Below are 25219 nucleotides of genomic sequence, written 5' to 3'. Positions count from 1 at the left end.
AGAGAATTTTAAAATAACAAAACTAGGTCTTATCAGCTTATTTGTTTGCCTTCAAGTTGACACAAAGTCTGTTTTTTAGCATCTCCATGCGCCAGTGATTCTAAACAATGTTGGTAATAAAAGACCCCAACCTGGGGGCACCCCTTGGCTCAGTCCTTAAGTGTCTGCCTTTGTTTGGTTCAGGTCCTGCTCCCAGGGTCCTGGAATTGAGCCCCACATCAGGCTCCCTGCTCAGAGGGAAGCCTGCTTCTCTCTCTCCCACTCCCCCTGCTTGTGTTCCCTCTCTCGCTGTGTCTCTCTGTGTCAGAAAAATAAACTAAAATTTATTTTACTTATTTTTTTTAAGATTTTATTTATTTGACAGAGATCACAAGCAGGCAGAGAGGCAGGCAGAGAGAGGAGGAAGCAGGCTCCCCGCTGAGCAGAGAGCCCGATGCGGGGCTCGATCCCAGGACCCTGAGATCATGACCTGAGCCAAAGGCAGAGGCTTTTACCCACTGAGCCACCCAGGCGCCCCAAAAATCTTACTAAAAAAAAAAAAGCCCCCATCTGGTGAATCGGACCTCTCCCACCACCGATACCTCTGCTCCACCCACTCCGCACACAGGGCTTGGCCTACCACAGCTGTCATTCCCAGCTTTTCTTAGGTTCTGCCTTTTCATTAACCCTCACTGGGTTCCCGGTACCCCAAGTGATGGGGGGAAGCGGATGGGTGAGGGAGGAGGATGATGGGAGGGAGCGGACCGGCCTTTAAAGGAAGCCTATGACTCCCTCCCCTCCCAGGTGAGGGCTGTCTGGGAAGCCTGAGCTGGGAAACCGACTCTCCCCTGAGGGCAGACATTGTCCCCAACTTGGAGTCAGGCTCCTGCTGGGAACAGGGCGTGCCTTGGAGACCCCGCCCTCCTGTCCCAGCTTCTGCGAGACATCCCCTGTGCCCCAAGGCCAAGTTAGTCACTTCCTCCTGCAGTTCCACACAGCGGCTTTGTACACCCCTTGTTAGAACCCGGAGCGCCCCACGCCGCACGGGGCTCCCTGAGGGCGGGGACTGACTTGTTCCTCTCTGTTCCCCGGGCTCAAAAGTGTTCAGTGACCCTGAAAACCGAATCCCACGCTGTCTTCATCTTTCCCCCCAGGAAACGTGTCCGCTGTCAGTCGTGATAACTAGGGGCAGGGGCGAGGTGTTTTTCATTCAGGGGTTCCCCGTTCCAGGGATGCTGGTTTATTCTTATGCGATGATCACTAAGGCGCCTGTCTCCTCACTGCCCTTCATCTGCGGGATTTCCTTTGTGGAAGGCATTCAGTGGCCAAGCCCATAGAGGAACCGCGCTCAGGGCAAGGGGGGGCCATTTCTGGAAAGAAATGCAGACTTGCAGGAAGTGTGTGGGGGTCATTCCGTCTGTGTCCCGGCCGGCCTGGATCCACGGCTTGGCTGGGGCCTCCGCGCAGGACTGGAAGGACTTACTAATCACGGGTGGGGAGGAGCCGGGAGGGAGATGCGACGGGACGCGTCCGGCCTTGTCCAGGCCACACCCAGTTTAGTCAACGACTTCTGAGTCCAGAGAACGCAAAGGAACACAGTGGCGCTTGGACCTAGGGCTTCACAATCAAACTGCCAACCCGCTTCTGCAGCGACGCACAAGTCAGCCCTCCTGCAGGAAGGCCACGCCCCAGCGGCGAGGACGGTGGGCCCTGCGGGAGGAGAGGGGGTCCTGCAGAACCCTGGCCAGTCTGCTTCCTTCCCTTGACGCAGGGGAACCCCCCGGGGGGCTCCCACCACGGCCTGTCCGCAGGAATCAGTGCGAAGAACTTTCTGCCGAGATGAAATCCAACGTCTGCTGGAGCGGCGTGTTAAAATACATGTTTCGAGGCACCTGAAATGTCAAAGCATGTAAAATAAATAAAAGCCAATTAACAGTCACAGCTGGGGAGATACAGCGGGGCGAGGAAGGGGACGGGATGGAGGGGGAAGCCTGGGGAAGCCCCGGCTGATGGCTTTCGCAGCCCTTCCTGAGGCCCAGCTTCCTTTCCCCGATGCTCAGAGCCTCCCCGAGGCCTCTGGCAGTGTTCGCCCAGGCCGGGTTTGCAAACCCATGTCCCGTGGGCCAGGTCCAGCTCACAGCTGTGTTGCATTTGGCTCAAACGGTGCGTTCTTTTTTTTAAAAGCTGAAAATCTGCAACTAGGACAGGTGTTTTCCAGACAACCGCAGTCCTCACTCCTCCCAAATGTCTTACGACAGGTTGGTCACGTGACCGGCCCGGCCTCCTCTGTGGGCACCGAGGTCTGTGACCCCCTATGCTCTGGACTACCAACCCTGGCTGCCTGTTGGAATATTCCAAGAGGGCTTTAGAAAATACCAATGTCTGGGTCCCACCCGTAGAGATTCTGATTTAATCCACCTGGGCTGCAGCCTGGACAGCAGTCTTAAAAGCCCGACAGCTGACGCTAATGTGCGGCAAAATCGGAGAGTCTCTGCCCTTGAGAGAGTCTCTGCCCTTGAGAGAGCTCTGACCCAGGCGGCGTTCCACCAGCACTGCTTACCTCTAAACAGATCTGTTCCCTTGACCCAAGGCTGGGCCCCCTGGTCACGGAAGCACCACCTCACCCGGACCCTTGAACCTGACCTTCCCTGAAAGGGGTCCAGGCCAAACTCCCCAAAGGATCCCTAATGACTTGGAAGATATGATCCCTTTTAAAAGGATGACTTTAGTGCTCGCTTCGGCAGCACATATACTAAAAGGATGACTTCAGGGCCACTTTTCTAGAGCCTTAATAGACGGCGACTTTAGCCATAGGCACGTTCAGAATCAACCTATATTAAGCACAAAGCACTTTCTCACGTGACGCCCCATCTTAGATCTGCAACGACAACATCATGAAGGTATTACTCTCCCATTTTACAGGTGGGAAAATGGAGATACCTAGCCCTGGGGCCCTAAAAGCCCGACTGGGTAACTCCAGCTGCAGTTGAATTTATTTTAATAAACACTCAGTGTCTATTATGCAGCCTGGGGAAGGCTGTATTCCAGAACAATCCTAAGGATTGTTCACAGCCAGAATGTACTCTGACGGGTCAGAGCGGGGTGCCACGCTGGTTGGTAAACGTTTATGTTTAGAACTAATGGACATGTCTTTGGCGCCAGGCACTTTGTCCTATCACTGCTGTTGCTAGATCCACAACAAAGGTGAGTAAGATAGGGCCACCATGCTCCAAGCCTCACACCTGGAGGGGGACGTGGATTCTGCCATCCTCCCCATGGGATGTGCTACACCATCCAGGAGGTTCTGTGCTGAGTACGTGAGAACATCAAGGGGGAATCATAGACTTCGACCTGCAAACACCGATGAAGGCTCACAGAACAAGAGGCATTTAGATGGGCGTCTTAGAAGATGAGTAGGAGTTTCCAGGCAGAGAAGGGGGTGAGTGGGTGGAGGTCCTTGCATCCAGGTGACCTACTGCCCAGCATGTTTGGAAAACTTGGCTTTGAGTCAGGAAAAGAATTCCAGGTTCCCTTGAAAGTTACTTTATCCTGCTTATCTATATACCTAATGGTCCTGAATGGCCTCAGTAATTTTTTTCAGTATGTGGCCCATCGAGGTGAGCTGCAGATGAGTTTCCCAGCTGCAAAGACGGACCTCACGGCCACAGCATCTCTCTTTTGTTACCCAGCACCTCTCCTTTTTAAAGAGCATTCCAGAAATCTACAAGTGACCCTTATCTCCAGCAGAAAGTCGTCTCTTTTCCTCTCTCACTGTACACAGTCCCTTAACCCTGGTGTTGCTAATTACCTTACCTTGGCCAATTCCAGTGGCAGCATTATTTTTTTTTAAAGATTTTATTTATTTATTTGACAGATGACAAGTAGGCAGAGAGGCAGGCAGAGGGAGAGTGGGGGAAGCAGGCTCCCTGCTGAGCAGAGAATCCCACAATGGGGTTTGATCCCAGGACCCTGGGATCATGACCTGAGCCGAAGAAAGAGGCTTTAACCCACTTAGCCACCCAAGTGTCCAGTGGCAGCATTATTTTTAAAAGCACGGGGCAAGATGGAAATTCCAGAAAAAGGAGCACACAGTGTAAACACGAATCCTCGGGATATTTGCTGAAACTCGTCTTGGGACAGTTAGAGCCTAAGTCATTCCACTGACCGATACACTCACGTGAACGTCTGTAATTCCTCTTGGCCATCTCTCTTACAATCCACATTCTGTCCCTTCCCCCGGACATCTTTTTTTTTTTAATGCCGTGAATGAATTGAGAAATTACGGATTTTTATATTCGGGCCCTGTGAGTTATCTAAAGGCTTTTATTTTATCTAATTATGGCTCTACCTTGGAACGCGAATGCACCATCAGACGCAGCATCTCCTTGTCCGAGATCAGCCAAGATGTCTGCGCATGAACCTGCACTTCTCCTTTCCACGTGCATGTGTGTTAGCCCGGAGCAATGTACATGACTTTGATATTCTTCAATATATGCAAGCTGGAAGGTCTGTGCAAGATTAATTACAAACTTAGGGGCCTAGGGTAGGTCAGCCCTTCATTATCATTAATGAACCTTCTTCATCTGTGCTAAGAGACCTCTAATTGGGTTTATTTCTTACAGTAGGCATGAAAGCATCCCTCAGAAGTTTACTCCGCCAGCCTCTTTGGTGGGGTAAACCTGCTAATCCACGCAAGCTGAGGGACCCGCGGAGGATAAATAAATTTCGTGACATGAGCGGGATGAGGAAGCCACAGTGAAAACCCACTACCTCACAACACACACTTGGTTCATTAATCTGTGAGTAGAACCTGTCCTTAATTATTCATGATAATAGCCTTAATATACTAGTTCGCTGCAGCATATTTTGTATCGGTAATGGAGGTCTCTGTCCTTCACGAACTTATTACAACTCTCTGCTATTAAATCTTCACGGAGAGGTGGGGTAAGAGCCTGACCAGGGTTTTCATGGGAATGTCGTGTTCGAAGCGTAATAATCAGGCTTTACTGTTCTGCAGAGACTTTCATCCTGGGGATCTCAAAGCCCTTTACAAGCCTTCATTAGTGCCAGGAGTACCCCGAAGGCACCCTGGTTTTACTATCTTTGTTTTATGGGTGAAGAAACAAGACCAGGGCTGGTGAAGTGACTTGCCCAAGGTCACAAAACAAATCAGCCGGACATCTTGCTAGGGCTCAGGCAGGTTTGGGTGGTGACTGGCTTTCTTCTGAAAGAAACCGTTTGTGTGGGTCTTCGAGCTGAAGTCACCGTGGCCATGACTTTCAGCGTCTGGGTGGTCCCCCCATCCCATACTCTGGCCCGTTTGAGGCACTTAACCAGCCCCCCCCACCACCCACCACCACCACCCGCGCCGCCTGCTGAAGGGAGGGATTAACAATCGTCTTGCTGGTGCTTCCGATGATTCAAAATTCCTTGTGAGTTACTCAAACTTTTTTTTTTTCCCCCACAATTTCTGTCCCACTCCGTCTAGGTGGCGGGAGAGTGCCGGGAAGTATGCTAACTCTGCCTCTGCCGTCACTTTCATAGTCACACTAAGAAGAAGTGAGCGTTTGCAGGGTTTGCTCTTAGGAAGAGACACAGAGAGGTTTCCATCCCCGATATTGTAGGATATTAATAAAAGACCTTTGCTCGAGTTCGGCCCTGCCGTTGTGATGGGGGGTTCTAGATAATTACGCGGTAGGTTCTCCTGCTAAGTCCAGCTATGCTTTCTAAACCCCCCCGCTTCCAGAAAACTGAGCAGGAGCTCTGAGAAGGGTATGTTTTTTAGGGCTAGTGACATCTAGACTAGGGATCCTGCTTTGAGGTTGGCGAGGGTGAATCTCTTTTGTTTGTTTTGCTTTAAATGTGTGTATTTGATCCCAGCTCAGATTTACATTTAAGACATTTTTAAAAGCATCCTCGCTCCCCGTTGTGTGGAATGCCAGGAAACGGGTTCATTCCACGAGGAATGAGCTTTCAGCTCTGTCCTTTGTGACAGATTCCAGAGCGGCTCTACCTTCGGGCAGGCGGGTCACCAGGCCGCTGCGGTGACCCCCCCTAACCTGTACCAGGCTGCCGGCAAGCACTCCTGTCAGCTCTGTTTACTCTGGCAAGACTGATGGCATCCAGGTGGATTTCCCCACCCCCGCGCCTCCCCCCTCCGCCCCCGCCGCTCCTCTCCGCCCCACAGCCCCGCGGCCTTTGCCAGTCCCCGAGATCCCCGGTGCAAAACCCGCCTTTGTGGTGGTAGCCTTGCTCCAGGTCAGACCCCTGGCTGGGCTTCTCAAGAGAGCAGGCCCAAGGCGGGGTGGCCCCCTGAATCCTCTACGCCCCTCAGCCCCCCACCCCCAGCCCCAGAGGGTGTCCTCTGGCCTCTGGGAAAATGTGCCTTCCTGCTTGTCCCTGCCCTGCTTTTCGGGGGATAAAATCACCGGCCTGGGAGGGCTGCGCTGTTAGGCAGATAATCCTGTTAAGCATCTGGAGGGCCTGGTCAGGAGAGGTTCGGCTCAAGAATGTCAGGAGGAGATGGAAGGTGCTGGAGTGGGACTCAGGGCGGGGGGGCGGGGGGGGGGGTAAACCGGCTGCTTCCTGGCGCACAGTGGCCTCAGGTCAGCAGCTGCCCCGGGCTGGTGAGAGCTGTGGACCTTGGGGGACTCAGGATCACCATGACTGTTAGGTCCCGGGAAGTGTTGTTAGGCCCTTGGACAGGGCGCCAAGCACCAGGACTCTGACCTGAGTAAGGCTCCGTTCCCTGGGGAAGGGTATGTGCAGAGGTGGGGAAGGAGGAGGGGGAGTTAAAAAATAGCTAAACACCAGGCCGCAGACTGCAGAACGGGAGTGGAGAGGGGGTCCGAGGCACAAGAGGGACGGGGACATGGGGTTGGGGGGGTGGAAAGGAAGGCGCACCTAGAGGTGTGTCCAGGGACTGTGGCACAGGGACGTCTGGTGCGAGGGTGCTGACTGGCCAGGGTTGGGCCTGGAGGAGAGGGCCTTTAGCGGCAGGCAGAGGGGTTGTTCAGCAGGCAAAAGAAGAACGTTCTGGAAGGATTAACCAGGAAGGTGGGAGACTGGCATGATCCAGGCAGTGTTCTAGGAAATTAATCTGGATCAGTGTGTAGGTGGAAAGAGACTGAGAGCAGGAAGCCGTTTGACAGCAGGAACCCACACAGGACTTGATAAGGCTTAACCTGTTCACGGTCAGGAGGCTTCTTCCGTCTGGAGCCTCCACTCCCTGCCATGGTTAACTTCATTCACCCCTTAGGTCTTGGCTTTAAATGCCACTTCTGCTGGGGAGCCCTCCCTGACTGACCCCACTTTAGGCAGGGCCCTTCAGAGCCCCCTTGCTTTGTCACAATGACCTCATTGTGTTTTATGTGGGGTTCAAACAAGAAGGACAAACACCACCTAACATAAAATGTACCGTCTTCGCTATTTATACACATTTATACGGGTTAAGTACAGTCCCCAACAGGCACCACTGTCCAACTCCAGAACTCTCTTACCTTGCAAAACTGAAACTCCATAACCGTCCATAGCTCCCCTTTCCCCTCTCCCCCAGCCCCCACCCTTCTGCTTTCTGTCTCTGCAAATGTGACGACCCTTAGGTGCCTCATATAACAAGTGGCAGCATACAATACTTACTTTTAGTATTTTGAAATAGCCAGTATCTGGCTATTTCACTTAGTGTAATATCCTTAAACTTCATCCATAGAATAGCATGTGACAGGATTTCCATCCTTTTTAAGGTAAAACCATATTCCATTCCGTAAATATCCATCATGGAGATCGCTAGATAGACAAGAAGATAGAAATCGGATTTTGTTCACCCATTCATCCATTCATGAAATTTGCAGATTTTCTATCTTTAAATAAGATAGACTGTGATAGAAGGAAACAGAACAGAATAAAAATATGAGAGTGCCTCCTTATAAGAAGGGTATGTATCGAGTGGAGAGTCCCTTCTCAGAACTCCTACATAACAAGATTGGCAAGATGCGAAACAAAATTTAGAGACGCGAAAACTCCCTCCTCTGTCTTGCGTGCAGCAGGACAAGCGCGCAGGTGGGAACGGATGAGTCGTCTCCCCTTCAGCCACGGAAGGGAGCAGAAGAGGAGTGGGGAAGGGCTCCTTCTCCTAGCGCGCTGCTTCTGGCCACATGTTTGCAGGCATTCTCCACTCTGTGGCATTCTCTGTGTCGCAGTGTGCGTGGGCTGGCTGACTAGCCCCCGTCGGCCTTGCTGCATGATCCTGGAGGCTCTCACCAAATCAGAATGTAGACGCCTGCTACCCAGCCTCGCTGGCCACTGCACTCCAGATTTAGCTCCTGATAGGAGCCACGAGCCCTTTGCCTCTCAGGGTCCTCCGTTTTTTGCTCCTGGCACCGCCTACTAAACCCTGGACAGGAGTCCTTCCTTAAGAGCAGGACCGTGGGGCACCTGGGTTGAGCTTCTGCCTTTGGCTCAGGTCGTGATCTCAAGGTCCTGTGATGGAGCCCACATTGGGCTCTCTGTTCAGTGGGGAGCCTGCTTCCCTCTCTCTCTGCCTGCCTCTCTGTCTACTTGTGATCTCTGTCAAATACATAAATAAAATCTTTTTAAAAAAAAAAAAGGAGCAGGACAGTGGGGAGCTAAGGCAGTTGTCTGCAAGGTTTATACCTTCCAGCCACAAAGCATAAGGAGGGACGGGCACACACACACACACACACACACACACACACACACGTGCGCACGAGCACCCCAGGGCCAAGGAAGTAAAGGGGAGAGGTTGCAGTGATACCTAGGTGCCTGGGGGATGGCAAGAAGAGGATATGGCAGTGACCATCACCTCAGATCTGCTCCCTGGGCGTTAGCAGGACATCCCGCCCTCTCCACTGTGCTTTCCCTTTGTTCCAACTGTTACACTTCTGTGTAACCATGTAAGTGTGCACGGAGGGCCGGAGCCTCCGTGGATGCCCTGTGCACTCGATGGCCCCCAGCCCCAGGGTAGCACTGGACCAGGAGCGAAGTCCTCAGTAAATATCTCTGCCCAAGAGAGCCAAGCAAATCAGTGTAAGAGCTGCATGCTGGAAATGACATAGCACTCACTGGTCAGCATAATGGTCACACCCCTTGAAATGATCTCTGTGCCTCAAAGATTCCCATGGCATTTAGATGTAGATAAAAGCTGCGTTGGGGATGCTAATATGTCGTTGATTATGCTAATTTTCAAAATGGGTGATAAAATAGAAATTAACAATTAAGGAACCGCATCTGACACTTGTTTGTTGCAAGTGGTGTCTGAAGTTGTTGCGGGACTCAGAACACCTTACTGAGATGGAGAGACACTGAAGGCATGAACGGAGATGGAACTGCCTATATAAAATATATGTTTAGAAGCAGGACTCGAGTCAAAGTTAGATTAAGTTCACACTCTGGGTTCCTCTTTACCTCTTTACCTCTACAGGTGACAATGATAGATAAGATGTAAAAAACAGAGCAGGACAAATACATAGCCAAGCTCAAAAAGAAAATAAGTACTTTTGTGGACTCTAAATTTTTCAGAAATCATAGCTGACAAGTGGGGAATTTCCCACTCACCTTGATTCAGGATGCTTTCGTGCTGCTTCCTTAAGAAGAAGCATCCTTCTGTAAGCCTTGCTTTTCTTCCTGTGGGCTGGCAAAGGACAGTGGGGCAGCCAACACACAAAACTACTGTCTCTGCATGGCACTTCACATCCATGGGGTAGGGTTTGGGGCTCTGTACCAGGCCTTTCTTCCTCGGCTTCCTCTTCTCTTCCAGGGATGGGTGGAGGAGGTCCTTCACAAGGGGCATTTACTCGTGGAGATCGTTACCACCCGAAAGGCCATATTTTTTTTTCAGGCTTCCTTAATGGGTCAGGGAATCCCACATCAATCTCAGTTGTACACAGTGATCTTAGATCTGGTTCCGACTCTTGCATTAAGTTTTAAATCAACAGTGAGTAGGTGAATTCATTCCAGCTGACATGATAAGAATAGACCTGCCTGAAAATGACTATTTTAGGGTCTTCAAAGGGATAAATAAATGAATAACCTCCAAAAAAGAATAAAAAAGCTATAAATAAAAATATTTATTTTTTAAAAATAAATAAAAATAAAATAAAAACAAAAAACAAAACAGGCAGAAAAGAAAAACAAGGGAAAATTATAAAGAACTTAAAATAAATCTTAGAACTGAAGAATGTATTCACTAAGGTAAAAAAATACTCCTCTGTATGGAACATAAAAAAGAAAAGTAGCAAATTGAGAGATAGTACCAAGAATTTTACCCAGCACAATATAGATAGATAACAAAGAGAGTTCAAAACTCCCGTAGTTCAAAACTCTCTTTGTTATCTATCTTTTTTGTGCTGGGATGTGCCAGAGGATGGATAGAGATTCCAGCAGATTCCAGGATAGGTCTAACAGTAGTCTCAAGTAAGAGGATAGTGAAGATAGGAGGATAGGAGAACAACAGTTGAAAAATGTTGGCTGAGATTTTTTCCTCGTAGTGAAAGAAAAAACACCCAAAAACAGAGCATGCAATAAAATCATTTGTAGATACATCATATTAAGCCGCAAAAAATTAAGGATAAAAAGGAAAAAATATCAAAGTCATGTAAGAGGCAAGACAGTTTCTGCAGCGGTGTATTAGACAGATCAACAGTGGACCACTTGTGAGCAGTATCAGAAGCCAGAGACTTACAGTGGAATAATGTGGTCGAAGTGCGGAAAGAAAAAAGAATCTGTTCTGAGTTCTTCACACAGCTAAAGTATCATTCACAAGTCAGAGCAAAAGAAAAGCTTTTTCAGATTTGCAAAGTCAACGGGCATCTGCCCTTCATAGATTCTCACTGAAAAAACTACCAAAGGACTTACTTCAGCAAGAAGAAAAGTGAACCCAAAGAGATGGGACTGGATTGTGAACAAAGAAAGCCCAAATGAGGGGGGAAATAGAATGGTAGATGAACTGTGGGCTGTAAATTTGGGTAGAAGTTACCCGAAGATGCTTAAGATTAGAAGGAAATGTTGTAACACGAGCCAACACAAAGAAATAATTCAGCAGCGTGAATGAGAAAACAGTCTGCTCTAGAGTTGCTTTGTTCAGCCATCCAGCAGAAGCAGGCTGAGTGACCTATACCTCCTGATTGATTTATACTCCAGCCTTACTCCAAGGAAAAATTAGGTTAGCTAACCTGCAGCTTTTCCTGGTGTCTCTTTCATTTTCAGACCCAGGAACTTCCTAAGAGAGTTGTTGGCAGCCTTTTGATTGAACCTTTGGCACTGGTCCCAGGGAGAGCTCTCCATGTTCAAATGAATCACGGGATGTGGGGTTTTTGGGAAATCCAGTCCCTCTAGTCTTCCAGACAAACACACTAGAGACTTTTAGAAAAGCCCAAAGAAACGTGGGACCTATGAAGAAATTCCACAGTCCTGAAGACTATGGAAGACCCCAAAGGAGAGTCTTTCTTTTCATGTAGATTAACTTGAAGATAAAGCTGCTATTTCCAAGGAGATGAAGGAATTCATTACACCAATAAACAGGTCAGCACAAAAAGAGAATGCCACAAAATTATATCCATAATAACTGAAATTGGGTCTTCATTTAAAAGTGGTAAGAGCAGAATGCAAACTGCAGAAAAGCTGGTCATCCAAATAGATGATAAACCATAAATTAGATGCCAAAAGCTGGGTAAGTCCATATAAAATATTTTAAATGAAGCAAAAGAAGATAATGTCTATGAAGAACAAGACACCGACCTCTCCGCCAAACTGAATAAAACTTTCCTGATAAAAGGAACAACAGCTGATTAAGAATAGATTATGGGGGAAAAAAAAAAAATAGGTTATGGGCACCGGGCTGGCTCACCCCATAGAGCACACAACTCTTGATCTCAGGGTCGTGAGTTCAAGCCCCATGTTGGGCACAGAGCCTACTTAAAAAAAAAATAATAATAAGTTATAAAAGTACACGCAGAATTTGGCAGGGAAAAAAATGAGCTTGGAAATCAGGAGGATTTGCCTTATCCCAGCTTTGATCAATAAAAAAGAAACAATATTAATACATATCTTCGCATATTCTTAAACCTCAAGGGAAACATTCAAGGGGGTTAAAGTCAAGCTTGCTCCGTATGTCTCTTCTGAAATAGCCAATGTTCAAAGTGGAGAAAAACCTGGAGTCCAGTAAGACGTTGATGCAACCCATGGGGATTTTATTTCTAGTCACAGGTTGTTCATATACAAGGGAAGTTGAAAGACATTGTCAGGTTTGGAGAGACTCAAAAACATTAATAAGCTTAGTGCTGTCCATGCAGATCTTCTTCAAGAGTGTTCAAATCATTGGTCAGAATTAGTGAAGGAACTATTAATTGGGAAGTTACGATTGCAAAAATCATGGTGACTGTTATTGAAATTAAGTTATGGACGTAAGTATAAAAATCTACATCAGGTTTTTACAATGACTAGGGGGAAAGGGTTACTATTTTGTAAATAACTGGTGCAGATATTGGAACAGAAGGGAGAACAGTTGAAAAGAACACAGGACTTTTTTTATACTGCACACACAGCTTTGGAGGGGACTCCCGTAGAGCCCCTCCCCACACCCCACCCCCGGGTGTTCAGGTCTTTGTGAGATCCCCTGCCCTGCCATGTGAGCAGGACACTCTTCTAACAGACTGCAGCAGAAGTAATGGCATGTGCCCTGTGAGATCACGTTCCGGAAAGACACCGCCTTCCATCTTGCTCTCCATCTCTTGTTCTCTCTTGCTTTCCCCCTTGCTTGCTCTGAGCAAAGCACTGCCGCCATGTTGAGTCGCCCCACGGATAGACCCATGTGGCAAGAAACTGATAACTGGCAGAGTTCTCAAAAGCCAACCAAGATCTGACACTTGCCCATAGCCACAAGGGGGGAGGGGGCTTGGAAGCAAATGCTCCCCCAGTTGACTACAGGCTTACTAGAGACCGAGCCAGAGGACTCCCAGCTAAGCCATGTCCTGGGACTAAACCATTCGTTGTCTTAAGCTATTACATTTTAGGATAATTTGTTACATGACAATACATACCTATAATCTGATCAGATTTTCAATGTTAGAAGAATCGGAAAGGGAAGGGAAGAAGAGGGAGGGTCAGAAGGGCATAATATTTCTTTTGTCTATAAAGGTGAGTCCAAAGATTCCAGCTTTGGTTGAGCACAGAACAGAAGTTCACAAAATGTTTCGAGAAAATTGTGACTGGGGTGAACAATATGGGGAAGGGCTTCCAAGAAGCCAAAAGTAGACAGGGCTCCTTTCCTATGTCAGCACAAAAACAAAGAGAAACACTAAGGCAGCACATGGCAAGATCTCTCAAGTCAGAGCACAGGTGGCGCTTAGATCGGGTGTTATCTTAGAGAGCCAGGAGTCTCGAGTTGGTTTTAAAAAAAGAGAATCCAACAATATTGACTTATTCCACAAACAGGCCTCTGTCGAATGCCTCTCCTAAGATACTCTGTGAGCTGGGCAGATCCCATCTGGTGGTGACTACGTATAAGAAATTACAACACAGAGTAGTTAAGTCCAACAACCAGGAAAGTATGGGACATAAGAAAGCTGACTGATGGGGACTCTTTCTACCGTCACATTGTTAACCCTTTCTGCTTTGGACCATCCACAGCTCAGCACACTCCTCCAAGTAGGCCTCCAAGATTCCCAAGCCCTAAAATCCTAACACACACGCGCGCGCGCACACACACACACACACACACACACACACAGGACTGCAACCAAAAGTTTTAATTCACTGTTATTAGGTTGTGACAGATTAAATAGATTTTGCACCAAAGAAGAATTAGAGACTAGAGAATATGGATAATATAATTTTAAGGTAGAATTAGGAGATGGTATTTTATAAGCAGAATTATTACACAAATTATTACACAATAATTTTTTACATGGCCCTGTCAATAAATTCAAATGAGTAGAAATGACATCAGACATAATTTCTTGTCAGAGGGTTGTAAAGTAAGAAATCATAAGCCAAAGACAAAAAAAAAAAAAAAACCATCAATCAACTGGAAAGGCTTATGTAGTATCTGGCTCAAAGGAAAATAGCATAAGAAGAGAGGGTTTAGAAAAAATGGTTAGGGAAATAATACACAAGAAGACATAGGAAGGGGTGCCTGGGTGGCTCAGTGGGTTAAAGCCTCTGCCTTCGGCTCAGGTCATGATCCCAGGGTCTTGGGATCGAGCCCCGCATCGGGCTCTCTGCTCAGCAGGGAGCTTCCTCCTCTCTCTCTGCCTGCCTCTCTGCCTACTTGTGATCTCTCTCTCTGTCGAATAAATAAATACAATCTTAAAAAAAAAAAAAAAGAAGATGACATAGGAGATGGGACTAATGATATACCCAGTATTGAACTTACAGAACAAAATTAGGTTTTGAAAGAATTTAGCATTCAGTGTAAGCTGCTAGAAATAGAACGAAAAAGAACGCCTAGGGAAAATAAGAGGAAGGAAGCAATAAAGATGAAAGAACGTGACTCTTTGAAGAAACAAATAACGTGGACAAGAGGAGAAAAAAAAAAAAACGCGACGAGAATTGAGACAATTGACATAATGAGAGCGAAAATGTATTTTAAAGTTATCATGTAATTGTACCTAATTCTGTGCTACGGAATTTTAAAACGGCAGTTGGGTGGACATTGCTCCCTAGAAGTAAATAAATAATTGAAGGAGAAGGAGTAGGAAACCCAGAAAGAAGAAAACGAATCGAAAAACACAGTAATAAAAACAAAACCTCTACCCCAGTCACCCCCAGGTGTCTGGAAGAAATGAGTAGAAAGGACGATGACGTCAAATCTCACGGAAGCAGATCGTTGCCATGTTTGAAAACCTTTTCCATGGCACCGGGGAGAACGGGAGGCTACCAACTAATGGGACAAAAACATGTGTACGGAGCCCAGACTCCTGTGACTTCCGTAGAAGGAGTTACATACGAAGGCCAATTTCCTTTACAGATACAGATATGAAAACTACAATGGATGGAATGCCATGGGATGTGGATTCTACGGTCCTACATCATTTACTGGGTCTTCATTACTGGGCACAGGTGGTACCCCACCACTGTGCTAAACCCTGGGAAGCCCTACATTATTAGTAAGATATGGTCATGGTGGGGCGCCTGGGTGGCTCAGTGGGTTAAGCCTCTGCCTTTGGCTCAGGTCATGATCTCAGGGTCCTGGAATGGAGCCCCACATCGGACTCTCTGCTCCGCGGGGAGCCTGCTTCCTCCTCTCTCTCTGCCTCTCTGCCTACTTGTGATCTCTGTCAGATAAATAAATAAAATAATGTTTTTTTAAAATATTAGAACATGTTTCATGCAGATACAGTCATTCTCAGAGTGTAGTGTGGAGTGGGGACATCTAGCCCAGCAAGGAGTTAAACAGGGGGCTCCTGGCAAAGACTCCCCAGAGGACAGTGAGCTGGACCTAAGTCTCAAGGAAGAGTAGAAATTAACCAAAAGGGAGGCGTGGGGAGCGAGGCCCCACGTTGGTGCGTGGGGCTATCCCGGCGTGGGGGACAGGCGTGGAGGCATGGAGGCGGGCATGCTTAGAACAGTCTACGCGGACAGAACCCGAGGAACGTGAAAAGGGCAGGAAGGGGACGAGGAATGATAGTGAGGGAGGAACAAAGAGAACCAGGAGCATGAGAGTTCGTGGCACGCGGGGAGACGGTGGTCCGGGGAGACCAGTACAGGGAGAGTGTAAGCAGCGGACAAAGGCCCGTTGGAAGAGAAATCAGAAGTTTGAGAGGGGCAGTGTAGACGCGTTTGAAAAGCTGGGGCCACGAGAAGAGAAAGTGGGCGCGGTGTGAGATGGAGGGAGTGTTCTGAGTTTTGCTTTCAAGGTTGTTTGGGTATTTGGGGCTGTGTGCCAAACCGCTCTAAAAACTAGGACCTAAAGCGAGGATCTGTTATTTTTCCGGATTCTGTGAGTGAAAGTGGCCGCTCTTCCGCTGGTCTCCCCTGAGGTCCCTTGCAGGGCTGTGTGCAGCAGCAGGTGGGTCACCTGCTTGGGAGGGTGAGACACTAAGAGGTGGGGGTCCTCTTTCCCAGAGTGGCCACTCATGCTCCAGGCCTCTGTCACATGTCACATGGTCATTCTCTCCAGCAGGACAGTCTGGACTTTCTTAGACATGGTGGCTGGGCTCCCAAAGGGCATAATCTGAGAGAGATAAGCTCAGTATGCGCGCTTGCCCAGGCTCTGCTTGTACCACACCTGCTCATGACCTTTTAGCCAAAACGAATTACATGGTCAAGCCTAGAGTCCCCCTGGTAGGGGACTACTCAAGGGTGTGCACCTCAGGAGAATGGGGTGGAGGGATCTACTGATACAACAGGCCACTATCAGGGTGGTTTTTTCCCCCGTATTTTGGGAGAGTTAAGAATGTGTATATGAGGAGCCCAAGCTAATTGAAAGGGAGACATTGAAGATACAGTCAAAAGAGATTCTTACTAATGGGGTCCCCGAGGGTGTGCTTGGTGGGGAGGATAGAGAAAAACACGATCCTCTAAGACGGGGGAAGAGAGATTAAAAAGGGGCTGTGGATGTGTTTTGGTTAAATTGCTGAAGGGAGGAAAAGAGGGGAGGGTCGTCCATGGAAACGCCGCACTGCGGTAGAGACTTGACATTGGTGGAAACCCCAGCTCCGCTGCCATCTTGTTCCTCCATCAACACTCAGTCTGCATGTTGAAGCCGAGGAGGCCAATTATAGTAAGGGTCCAGGTTTAGTACTTGGTTGTTGGACGCTTCAGGAGGATAGTGATGCCAGGGAATTGTGGGTTACTGGAGAGAGTTAGGAGAATCCTAGAACAGGGCTCTGAGTCTGTAGGTCAGAAAGAGAGGCCAGGAGGGGACTGATAGAGAGGATAGAGTCAGGACACTGGAGGTCTCTCTGGGTTCAAAACATACTCAAGTGTGAGGGAAGATGTGAGAAAGAAAAGAGAAGGGGAAGTCCAAGGAGGGGCAAGGATCGTAGGATGGGGCTCCTGGACGGGCAGACCACGTGAACGCGGAAATCCAGGGATTCACGAAGGCCCGGGTGGGGCACAAAGCTCAAAGCCAGTCCCTGCGGTCAGCAGCGAATGAAGGGGGTGACAGGAAGGGACAGTCCTGCCGAGGGGCTGTTCATGAGAGCAAAGACTGGGTGTCTTGGGTCCTCACGCACCGGTAGAGTGCCTGGCACGTGGAAGGCACTCAGTATTAATAGTTATTTGTGGCATAAACAGGTGATTCCAATCCTCAGTCTACGGGTAACAAAGCCAAGGCTCCCAAAGGGTCAAAGTTACTCAGCTAGGTTCCGCTAGCCCCGAGTCCTACCTCTTACAAAACCACACTGGATGTGGATTTCCTTCTCAAGCCTCCGGGAGGCAGCTCATGATTTTATCATTTCAAAACTATTTCAATGGCCTTTGTCATTCCTTGGGTGCTGGGTTGGAATATCCTGAAGCTGAATGAAAAAAGGGAGTGGTTTTATTTAAAAAAAAAAAGGAAAAAAAAAAGTTCCTTGAGGCCTAGAGGGATTTACTCACTTATTGGAAATACATCACATGTATTTTCAAGGCACGTCTAAGGAAGCTTAGGTCCCGTAATCATACCCTTGCCCGTTTGCCAACCTTTCATTGTGCTCTCTTCTTCTGAGGTCGTGGTCTCATCTCCTTTGTTAAGACTCAGAAAATCAGGAAGAAATGCACACACATTCGAGAGCTGCCCACCCGTAGTCACCACAGATTTTCCCAAAGACTCTGTAGGATTAAAGAAATTCATTAGCCTTCAGCCGAGCAGGTCTGAGGCTATTCAAGCCTTCCCATTATCCTTAAAGATAAATGAAAACATCTCCCCAAGGGCTGTTGTCCGTTATGGAATCCAAGTTGAGAAGGAGGGTGGTGACATGCTCCTCTTCCCCACCGGACCAAAATTTCAAAGCTTCCAACGTGTGGTAAATCTAACCAAAGATAAAGATTTGCAGGTGTTTTTTGCATAAAAGCAAGAAGGGCAGATGTATCTGGAACGTGCTTCTAACCAAATGGGACATCTGTAATCCATTAGGGGTGTCCCGACGAGAGAAAGTGAGAGGAGAGGGTCAAGCAGAAGGCCTGCTCCGTGAAGACGCGAGCTGGACGATGTGTGTGGACCCCGCCGTCAGAATGGGAGGACCCCGGGCTTCCACGAAAGGTCACCTTCCCAGGGGTAGACTCCCATCCCTGCCCAAGACCCCGGTTCCGCTGTTTTCTCTCCTCCTCGCAAGCTATCTTTAAATGTCAATGCCTTCTCTTTACTCAAGTACACCTACATATTTTAGTGTTTAAGACTTGGCAGTCACCTCAGATAAAGAGAACATTCCCCTCGGAACACGCAGACTTTCCTTTCCCAACACTCAGGAAGAACGACCCGTGTCCTGACTCGGCTTCTCGCTCTCCAGCAGAACAAAGCAAAATTGTCACCACGGGCATTACTTGTGGGTTACTCACTGGCTGTTCCACGCCTTGCTTCAGACTCCCACCCAACAAAACCACTAGCTTTTATGAAAGCATGTGTAGCAAAGCCTGTTGCAAAATCCCCACGGCTGTGAACACGGTGGGAAGGTGTGTAACTCCAAAATGGTCATGAACGAGGTCACTGGATTTTGTTCTTGTCGAGGATCATTGCATTTGGCCACCTTTTCACAGGCTGCCGTTGAACTTCAGTGACAGAGCCCCAAAGGACGAAACATGGAGCCGAGGTCAGGGGTTGGCGGGGGGCTGCTCCTTAAATACGTTCCTTCACTGAGCGTACCAGGCCTGTTTCCTGTGGAAAGGCTCTTATGTGCTTACTGGCCTTTTGATAAACCATTAGGGCTGGGGCCTTTTGTTAATTACTAAACTCCTGGTGACAGGGGGGAAAAAAAACCCTGGCCTGTTGAAACTTGTGTTGTAATTTGAGGATTAAAAGCCACACCTCTGGGAAACATCAGTATCAAAGCTGATTCGGTGTCGAAGACAAGGGGTTAGAAGCCACAGTTTGACAAAGTGGATTTCCAAGTGCAGTTGGCAATTACATTTGTAGAAGTCCTCAATTATGCCATTTACAAGAGGGTACTTTTAAGAAGCTACAAGTCAGGAATGTGTTTTTAAATCTCTTCATTTATACATTTATAGGTAAAGGCCATATTTTAGCATGAAAATCAGCAGAACTTACTCTCCAAGATCTCAAAACCAAGAAGGAAAAGTCTCTTCAAAAATTAAAATATGTGGTCAGTGCTCTTCTGGAAAATACTTCAGATCAAGGAGAAAGTCATGACTCCAGCATCAATATGCTGTGATTAGAAGAAACTCCCATCTTGGCCCAGGGTTTGTGGATTGAGGACCTGTGTTAGAAGAGTGTCTCCTGACCTTTTTATCACTAATGTCATCTAAAAGTGAAAGAAGAAAGACTGTGATGCCAGAGGACACTTGGTATTTCCTTTATTCTTCATCCCAAAACAATCTTCCAGTAAAACTGAATGTAAGTTTCTATATCAGTTGAGAAGCTTTCTACTTCTCTACTCTACAAAACAAACAACAACAACAACAAAAAATCTCAAATTGGCTTAAATGACACAAATGATTTAATTGTTCACAAAAAAGGCCAAAGGCTTCAGGCATGGTTTGATCAGGGCTTCAGTTGACTTTATCCACAATTCTCCGAACTCTACCCAACGCCATGTGTCAGTTCTGTTCCCCTTCTGATTTTCCATTAGCACAAGATGCTACCAGCAACAACAGGGATCACATGGCTCTTTTCTTCACAACTGTAGAAAAAAACTTGGCTTCTCATGACCACCAACAAAAGTCCTGAGCTTTGAGCTGATTGGGCCATTCTGAAGCCAATCTCTGAGGCCAGAAAACCGGGGTGCTGATTGGTTTTCGCATGGATTACCTATACCAGTCACCTGTGGGATTGAGGTTGGGTGCCTACCCAGATGATATGGCTGCCACCTGCTAGGGTAGGTAGGCATAGAGTGGAGGTCTGAGGAGGCAATTCCAGCATAGTATCTGCTACAGTCCTTCATACACAGACTCTGGATCACTAATTGATTTTTATTCCATATCAGACACAAGCTCTGTAAAGAGAAATCCATTTTCCCTCTACACTTGCTAAGTCAGATCTTTAAAGATGGCTTTACTTTTTCAAAAACATAACAAAATGGGTTAACTCTAAGTTTGTTCTTTCATAACTCTCTTTTTGCTGAAGAAGACCCCGAAAATCCCCAAAGAAATGGTTTTGAAGTTTGATGTAAGTTAGTAATTGAGAATGATTTAAAAATCTGTCCTAAGCTTTGCGCAGTGGCAGTATCGTAGCCAATGAGGTTTGTCCATGGCGCGATTATTGCTAATTAAAAATCTGTCCTAAAGCCCATCTTCCCTAACCCTTTCTTCCCAATTTCCAAAAGCAACACGAAACCAAGTTGGAATTCTCTGTTACAGAAACCCAGATATTTTCCCTTAAGGTTCGGATAAGGGGTCATGAGATGTGCGGGAGGCGCCACACTCCAAGGTATGATGAACCTTAAAACTTTCCTTCTCATGCATGTTCACCAGCCTCCCAAAACTTGTGAAAGCAGCGCCTGTCCTGTCCTCATAAAATCCGCAACCCCCCGCCCCCAAATTAATCAGCTCCACACGCAAAGTGCCAGTCGCAGGGATTTCCAACAAGGAAGGATTGCTTCTGCGCTTCCGTTGGAAATAGAGTCCCATTAAGTTCAGAGATGTAACTGGAGTAGTCAGTCAAGTGTGCAGGGAGGAGTCGGCCTGTGACAGTCCTCCCACTGCCTTGGTGAGGAGAGAAGGAGCTGCTCAGAGGGCAGATCCCAGCCTTGACTGTGGAAAGGCCGTGGAAGACGGACTTCCTGCACCCAGACATACCCAAACAAGGGTAGCCAAGCCGGCCATGTTCCCCCCAGCCCTTCCCCTTGGAAGAAGCGTCCTGAACTCTCCCCGTGTCCGTGCAGGAGGTGAGTGTTCTTGCCTGGTGACAAAGGCGCTGCCAACGCTTCCAACCTGCACCCCGGACACACGCCCTCGGAAGACGCATCGGGCTTGGGTTTTTCAGTTTGGAATTTACAATCGCGGTGATCACTTCCTCACTGGCATCCCCGCTTGGAGCTCTGGCGATCTGGACCACCGTGGGCCACAGTGCGACGCGCCCGTGGAGCGTTCCTCTCTGTGTAGCCCAGGCTGTGTGTGTCATTTTGTCCCTTGGACGCTCCCGCTGTGTGAAAGATGAAGGAACGGGAATGGTCTGCCACCAAAAGCCCGCAACACCACCTCCGGAATGGCTTCCTCCCTCTCTCAAGAAGGAGCAGCCCTGCGGCCAGAGGGAAGAACTTGCGACATCTGAGCCAGGCCTGCCCCCCGGCAGGCAGCTGGGGTGTGTGTGTGGGGGGCGGTGGGGAGGCAGCTTGGCCCAAACACTGCTTAGTCAGGCTCCCATGCTGAGCTGAGCTGCAGATGTGCCCGGACCTGCCGCCACCAGGTGTCTGCGTCTGGGCTGGGAGGTGACGGCACAAATGTGACTCTTGCCTCCCGCTGTTTCCCAACACTGTCCTCAGAGGAATGTGGAAGACTCAGGCAAGGCCATCTTGGAAGGGCTCTGACAGAGCCACAGCTCTCTGGCCACCCAGCCATGTCCAATGCCTTGTCTGGCCCTGTCCCTTTGACCCTCACACCGTGCCGCCCACAGCCCCGGGGCTGGCTCCTCCCCGGAGCTTCGGGGAGACTCAGGTGGGAGGCAGCTACCCACCTGTTCTGCTCCAGTATGTGGCTTTCATCATTAGTGCCCAAACCTCCCCAGCTAAAGGTGTTTCTTTTTAATACAATGGTCCCATGATTAAAAATGCCTTTTTTTAATTAAAAAAAAAATCTTTTTGGAAATTCATTTGTCCCCACTGGGGAAAAATTTCACACTTCCCACGGAGAAGAGATTCTGTATTTAACAGAATTATTAATGACTAGAGCAACTCTTCCCTGAGTGTAAATATTGGAAAAGCTTACCAGCCCATTAGTGGACTTTCGATGCAACACAAAAAGGTCGTTACTAATCTTTGTGTGGCTTCTGAGAATCACATTTTAAGCTCAGGCAGGCTGTGAGCCGTTTGCCATCAAGACTTTATAGACAATCTGCGGAAGTTTACTGCGCAACTACTAGGAACTAAGTAAGCCCAGGCCTCAAGAAGACGTCACTGTACGTAGCAGAAGGTGCAAATGAATAGCACGTTGGCCAGACCCAGCCTGCAAACATATTTTGTTTGACTCGCACCATATCTATCAAAAATGTGAATTAGTTGCCAAATTCTAGATATCAGAATATTTTCAGCTTCTCTTGAAAACTCAGGAAATCTGGCAAAACCGAGCTCACATTCCTGGCTAACAACTGCATACTTCAGACAGGCACAGGTTTTCTTGGTTCACACGGCCCCCACTTGCCCTGGCTTCCCTCCGACTTAACTTGCCTGGGACCTCAAAACAGACCCCAGCCTATGTCAGGGTGAGCAGTCACGGCACACCCCCCCACCGGGCGAAAGGCCTCCCTCAGACACAGAAACCCAACCTGGTCTCAGCTAAGAAGACACAGATTTTTCTGATTTTGTGTCTTCTCAGCTTTTCTTTTTTCATAAAGTTTTTTTTTTTTTTTTTTTTTAATCCCTGGTAATATAAGGTTCAGGAAAACATTCTGTTTTTAGTGCTAAGACAAGGAATTGAACACTAAAGGAAAATGACAAGATTGAAACACAGAAAGTAGCAAGCAAGGACTCTGAGAGCAGGAGGGGCCCTCGGGGATGCCCCCATTGATCAGGCCTAGAGAAGGTGAAGGTCACACACAGGTCCCACAGCTGAGCAGTAGAACAGAAGCGTGATCTGAAGAGTCTTCACCTAGCCGGTGACATACTCTTTTTTACAGAAAGGGGAGGTTTCTCGGTCCTGGCTTCTGCTTCCGTGTTTCCAAGGAATGGCAGAGAAGCCCATCAGATCTGGAAATAAATCTGAGAACTGATTTCGGAAGTCACATGGTAATATCAGATACACGAATGCAAACGAACCTGCAGAAAATTAATTAGTTTTCATCTAGACCTACTGACTCCCTCGATGTAGGTCAAAATTGTTGTATTTGAAGAAATGTGTCCATTGATCTGGATGGTGTGTGTTGGGAGAAGCAGTCTATTTTGATACTTTTCGAATTCTGGATTGCCAGAATCTTCCTTGTGTTTTCAATCAGAAATAGAGTAAAACGGGTTCATCCTAGTATTTGTTGCTAGTGGGAAATTTTTGCTAAAGAAAATATAATTCAGTTGCAACGGACACCAAGTTGCTGACCAAAACTCTTCCACCGGACAGATTAAAGGTACTAAAAGTGGGCCACTGCCTGGGACTTAAAACATTTTGGTATATTAATCATAAGCATATATGGCCATTCGATAATACTGCAATATTAAATTACTGCAATAATAAATTAATACAAAAACCAGCTTTATGTCCAGCAGAGCGGAGGGGAAGAGAGTGGCGTTTGTAGAACAGAGACGATTTTACTTAACCCCACCAGTCTGGCCAGGGACACGGTTTCATGCCTGCTTTTATGGACAAGGACAGTGAGCCGGGAAAGCCAACTTCCTCGGCCAGTTTCCAGTTGCTGGGAACTGGCTTCACCTGGGTCATTCTCACTCCAAACCCCAAGCTTTGTCTGCTATAGTGGCTCAAGGCACAGAAGCCACCGAGATGAGCCATGGGTTGGTGGGTCCCGGGAGACTTCTGAGAAGCGGTGACATTTGAGAAGCACCTTGAAGGACACCTTGTGTCGTAAGAGGGGACGGAGAAGAGAGGAGTAGGAAGGCCTCAAGGTTGAGCCCCGGCTGGCCGGGGGAGGGGAAGTGCACCGAGAAATGGAAGGTGAGGAGTTTAGGTTTGGAATTCACAAAGCAAAGCTTCATCCTAAAGCTTCCATGTGAAAAAACATGAATCCTCCCAACACCTGTAAGGCAGGCGGCCTCACACTTAGGAGGAAGGGTCCCATGCCACAGACCAAGACACTTAGGGGGCCAGAAGGCCAGGAATGTGCGTCTAGCCTGTGGAGAGGCAGCAGAGCCCTCTGGACCTAAAGGGGTCCCCGACCCACACTTTCTCCCACATACACGCTGTTGGCCCTTTCCCCCCTCTTCCCCGCGGAGGTCTGCGCCTTCTGGAGCCAGAACCAGGCACCGCTGCCTGCCTGTCTGCCTGACTGCAACGCGCTCTTTCCGACTCGCATCTTCCCCCTCCAAGCCTGGGATGCAGGACGCGTTTTGTCGCCTGCCCCAGGCCGGACACCAGCAGCCAGGTGGGTATAATGCACCTCCTTCCAGGAGGAAGCTGGGCCCCCTCCCCCATCCAGTCCAGTCTCCAGAGGGTCTTTTTAGGGAACTGGAAAGGAAAGCGGGAGAAGGCCCGATTGTGCTCAGGTTCTGTGTCTGCCTGCCCCGGGGCGTCGGGAGAGCCGCGCGGGCCGAGCAGCTGCGGGCCATGCAGCCTCGTGGCTCCTCGGGCCCAGCAAGCCGGTTCTCCCAGAGGCTCCTCCCCATCGGCTCCGTCCCCAACTGCGGGCCCGGCTCCGGTTCGGCGTTCCCGGGACATTTAATCCCTTTACCCTCAGCGGCCTACAGCAGAGGTACCAACGGAATCCCCTTTTACAACGGAAGCAACGGAGGCTCCGAGAGCGAAGTCCCTGGCGCTGGGACAGCGGGGCAGCCGGGGCTGGAACTCCCGGCCCCAAGGAAGGGGGTGCTTTCTGCGCCTCGCGGGGACCCCCTTTCCGCACCTCCCGGGACGCGCGCCCACGCTTCCTCCGGAAATAAACTTCCCGGGGGCGAGGGGGGCGCGGCCCTCCTCCTCGGCCGCCGTGGGACCCCGAGGGCGCCCCGGGGGAGGCAGGGCGGCCGAATCATCCCCGGAGACCCGAGCCAGGGAACTTCAGAGCGTTTCGCCCTTCCCGGGAGAGGCAAACACGGACACGTCTGTGTCTTCGCCGACAAGTGCCTTCAAGCCCGGCGGGGGCAGACACCTCCGCGCCGGCCGCCGGCGAGGGCTCCCTGTCGGCGGGGGCACGGCCTCGCACCAGCTGCGCTGATTTAGTCGTCCGCGGGCCGCCGCAGCGGGCGGCGCTTCCCCGGGCGGCGCGGCGGCGCCCACGGCCTCGGGCGACGCGGCGGCCCGGGGGGGGGGGGGGCGG

General features: G+C 48.9%; 1 protein-coding gene and 1 non-coding gene across 2 annotated transcripts; one reads left to right on the top strand and one right to left on the bottom strand.

Annotated features, from left to right (window-relative positions):
* Positions 1–8752: 8752 nt before the first annotated feature.
* Positions 8753–9787, bottom strand: LOC122894694 (40S ribosomal protein S27-like). The gene is made up of 2 exons (XM_044232431.1): positions 9553–9787; positions 8753–8760 (listed from the first exon to the last, which is right to left on the bottom strand). The coding sequence occupies exons 1-2, from the start codon at positions 9785–9787 to the stop codon at positions 8753–8755; spliced, it is 243 nt and encodes an 80-aa protein (XP_044088366.1).
* A 10509-nt stretch (positions 9788–20296) lies between these two features.
* LOC122894830 lies at positions 20297–20432 on the top strand. Its single transcript, XR_006381857.1, has one exon. It is a non-coding gene; the product is annotated as a U4 spliceosomal RNA (small nuclear RNA).
* The last annotated feature ends 4787 nt before the right edge of the window (positions 20433–25219 follow it).

This window comes from Neovison vison, chromosome 13 (genome assembly GCF_020171115.1).
Source record: "Neovison vison isolate M4711 chromosome 13, ASM_NN_V1, whole genome shotgun sequence".
NCBI lineage: Eukaryota > Metazoa > Chordata > Mammalia > Carnivora > Mustelidae > Neogale > Neogale vison.
The sequence above is the reverse complement of the archived record's forward strand: the minus strand, read 5'-3'. Positions and strand labels throughout refer to the sequence as shown.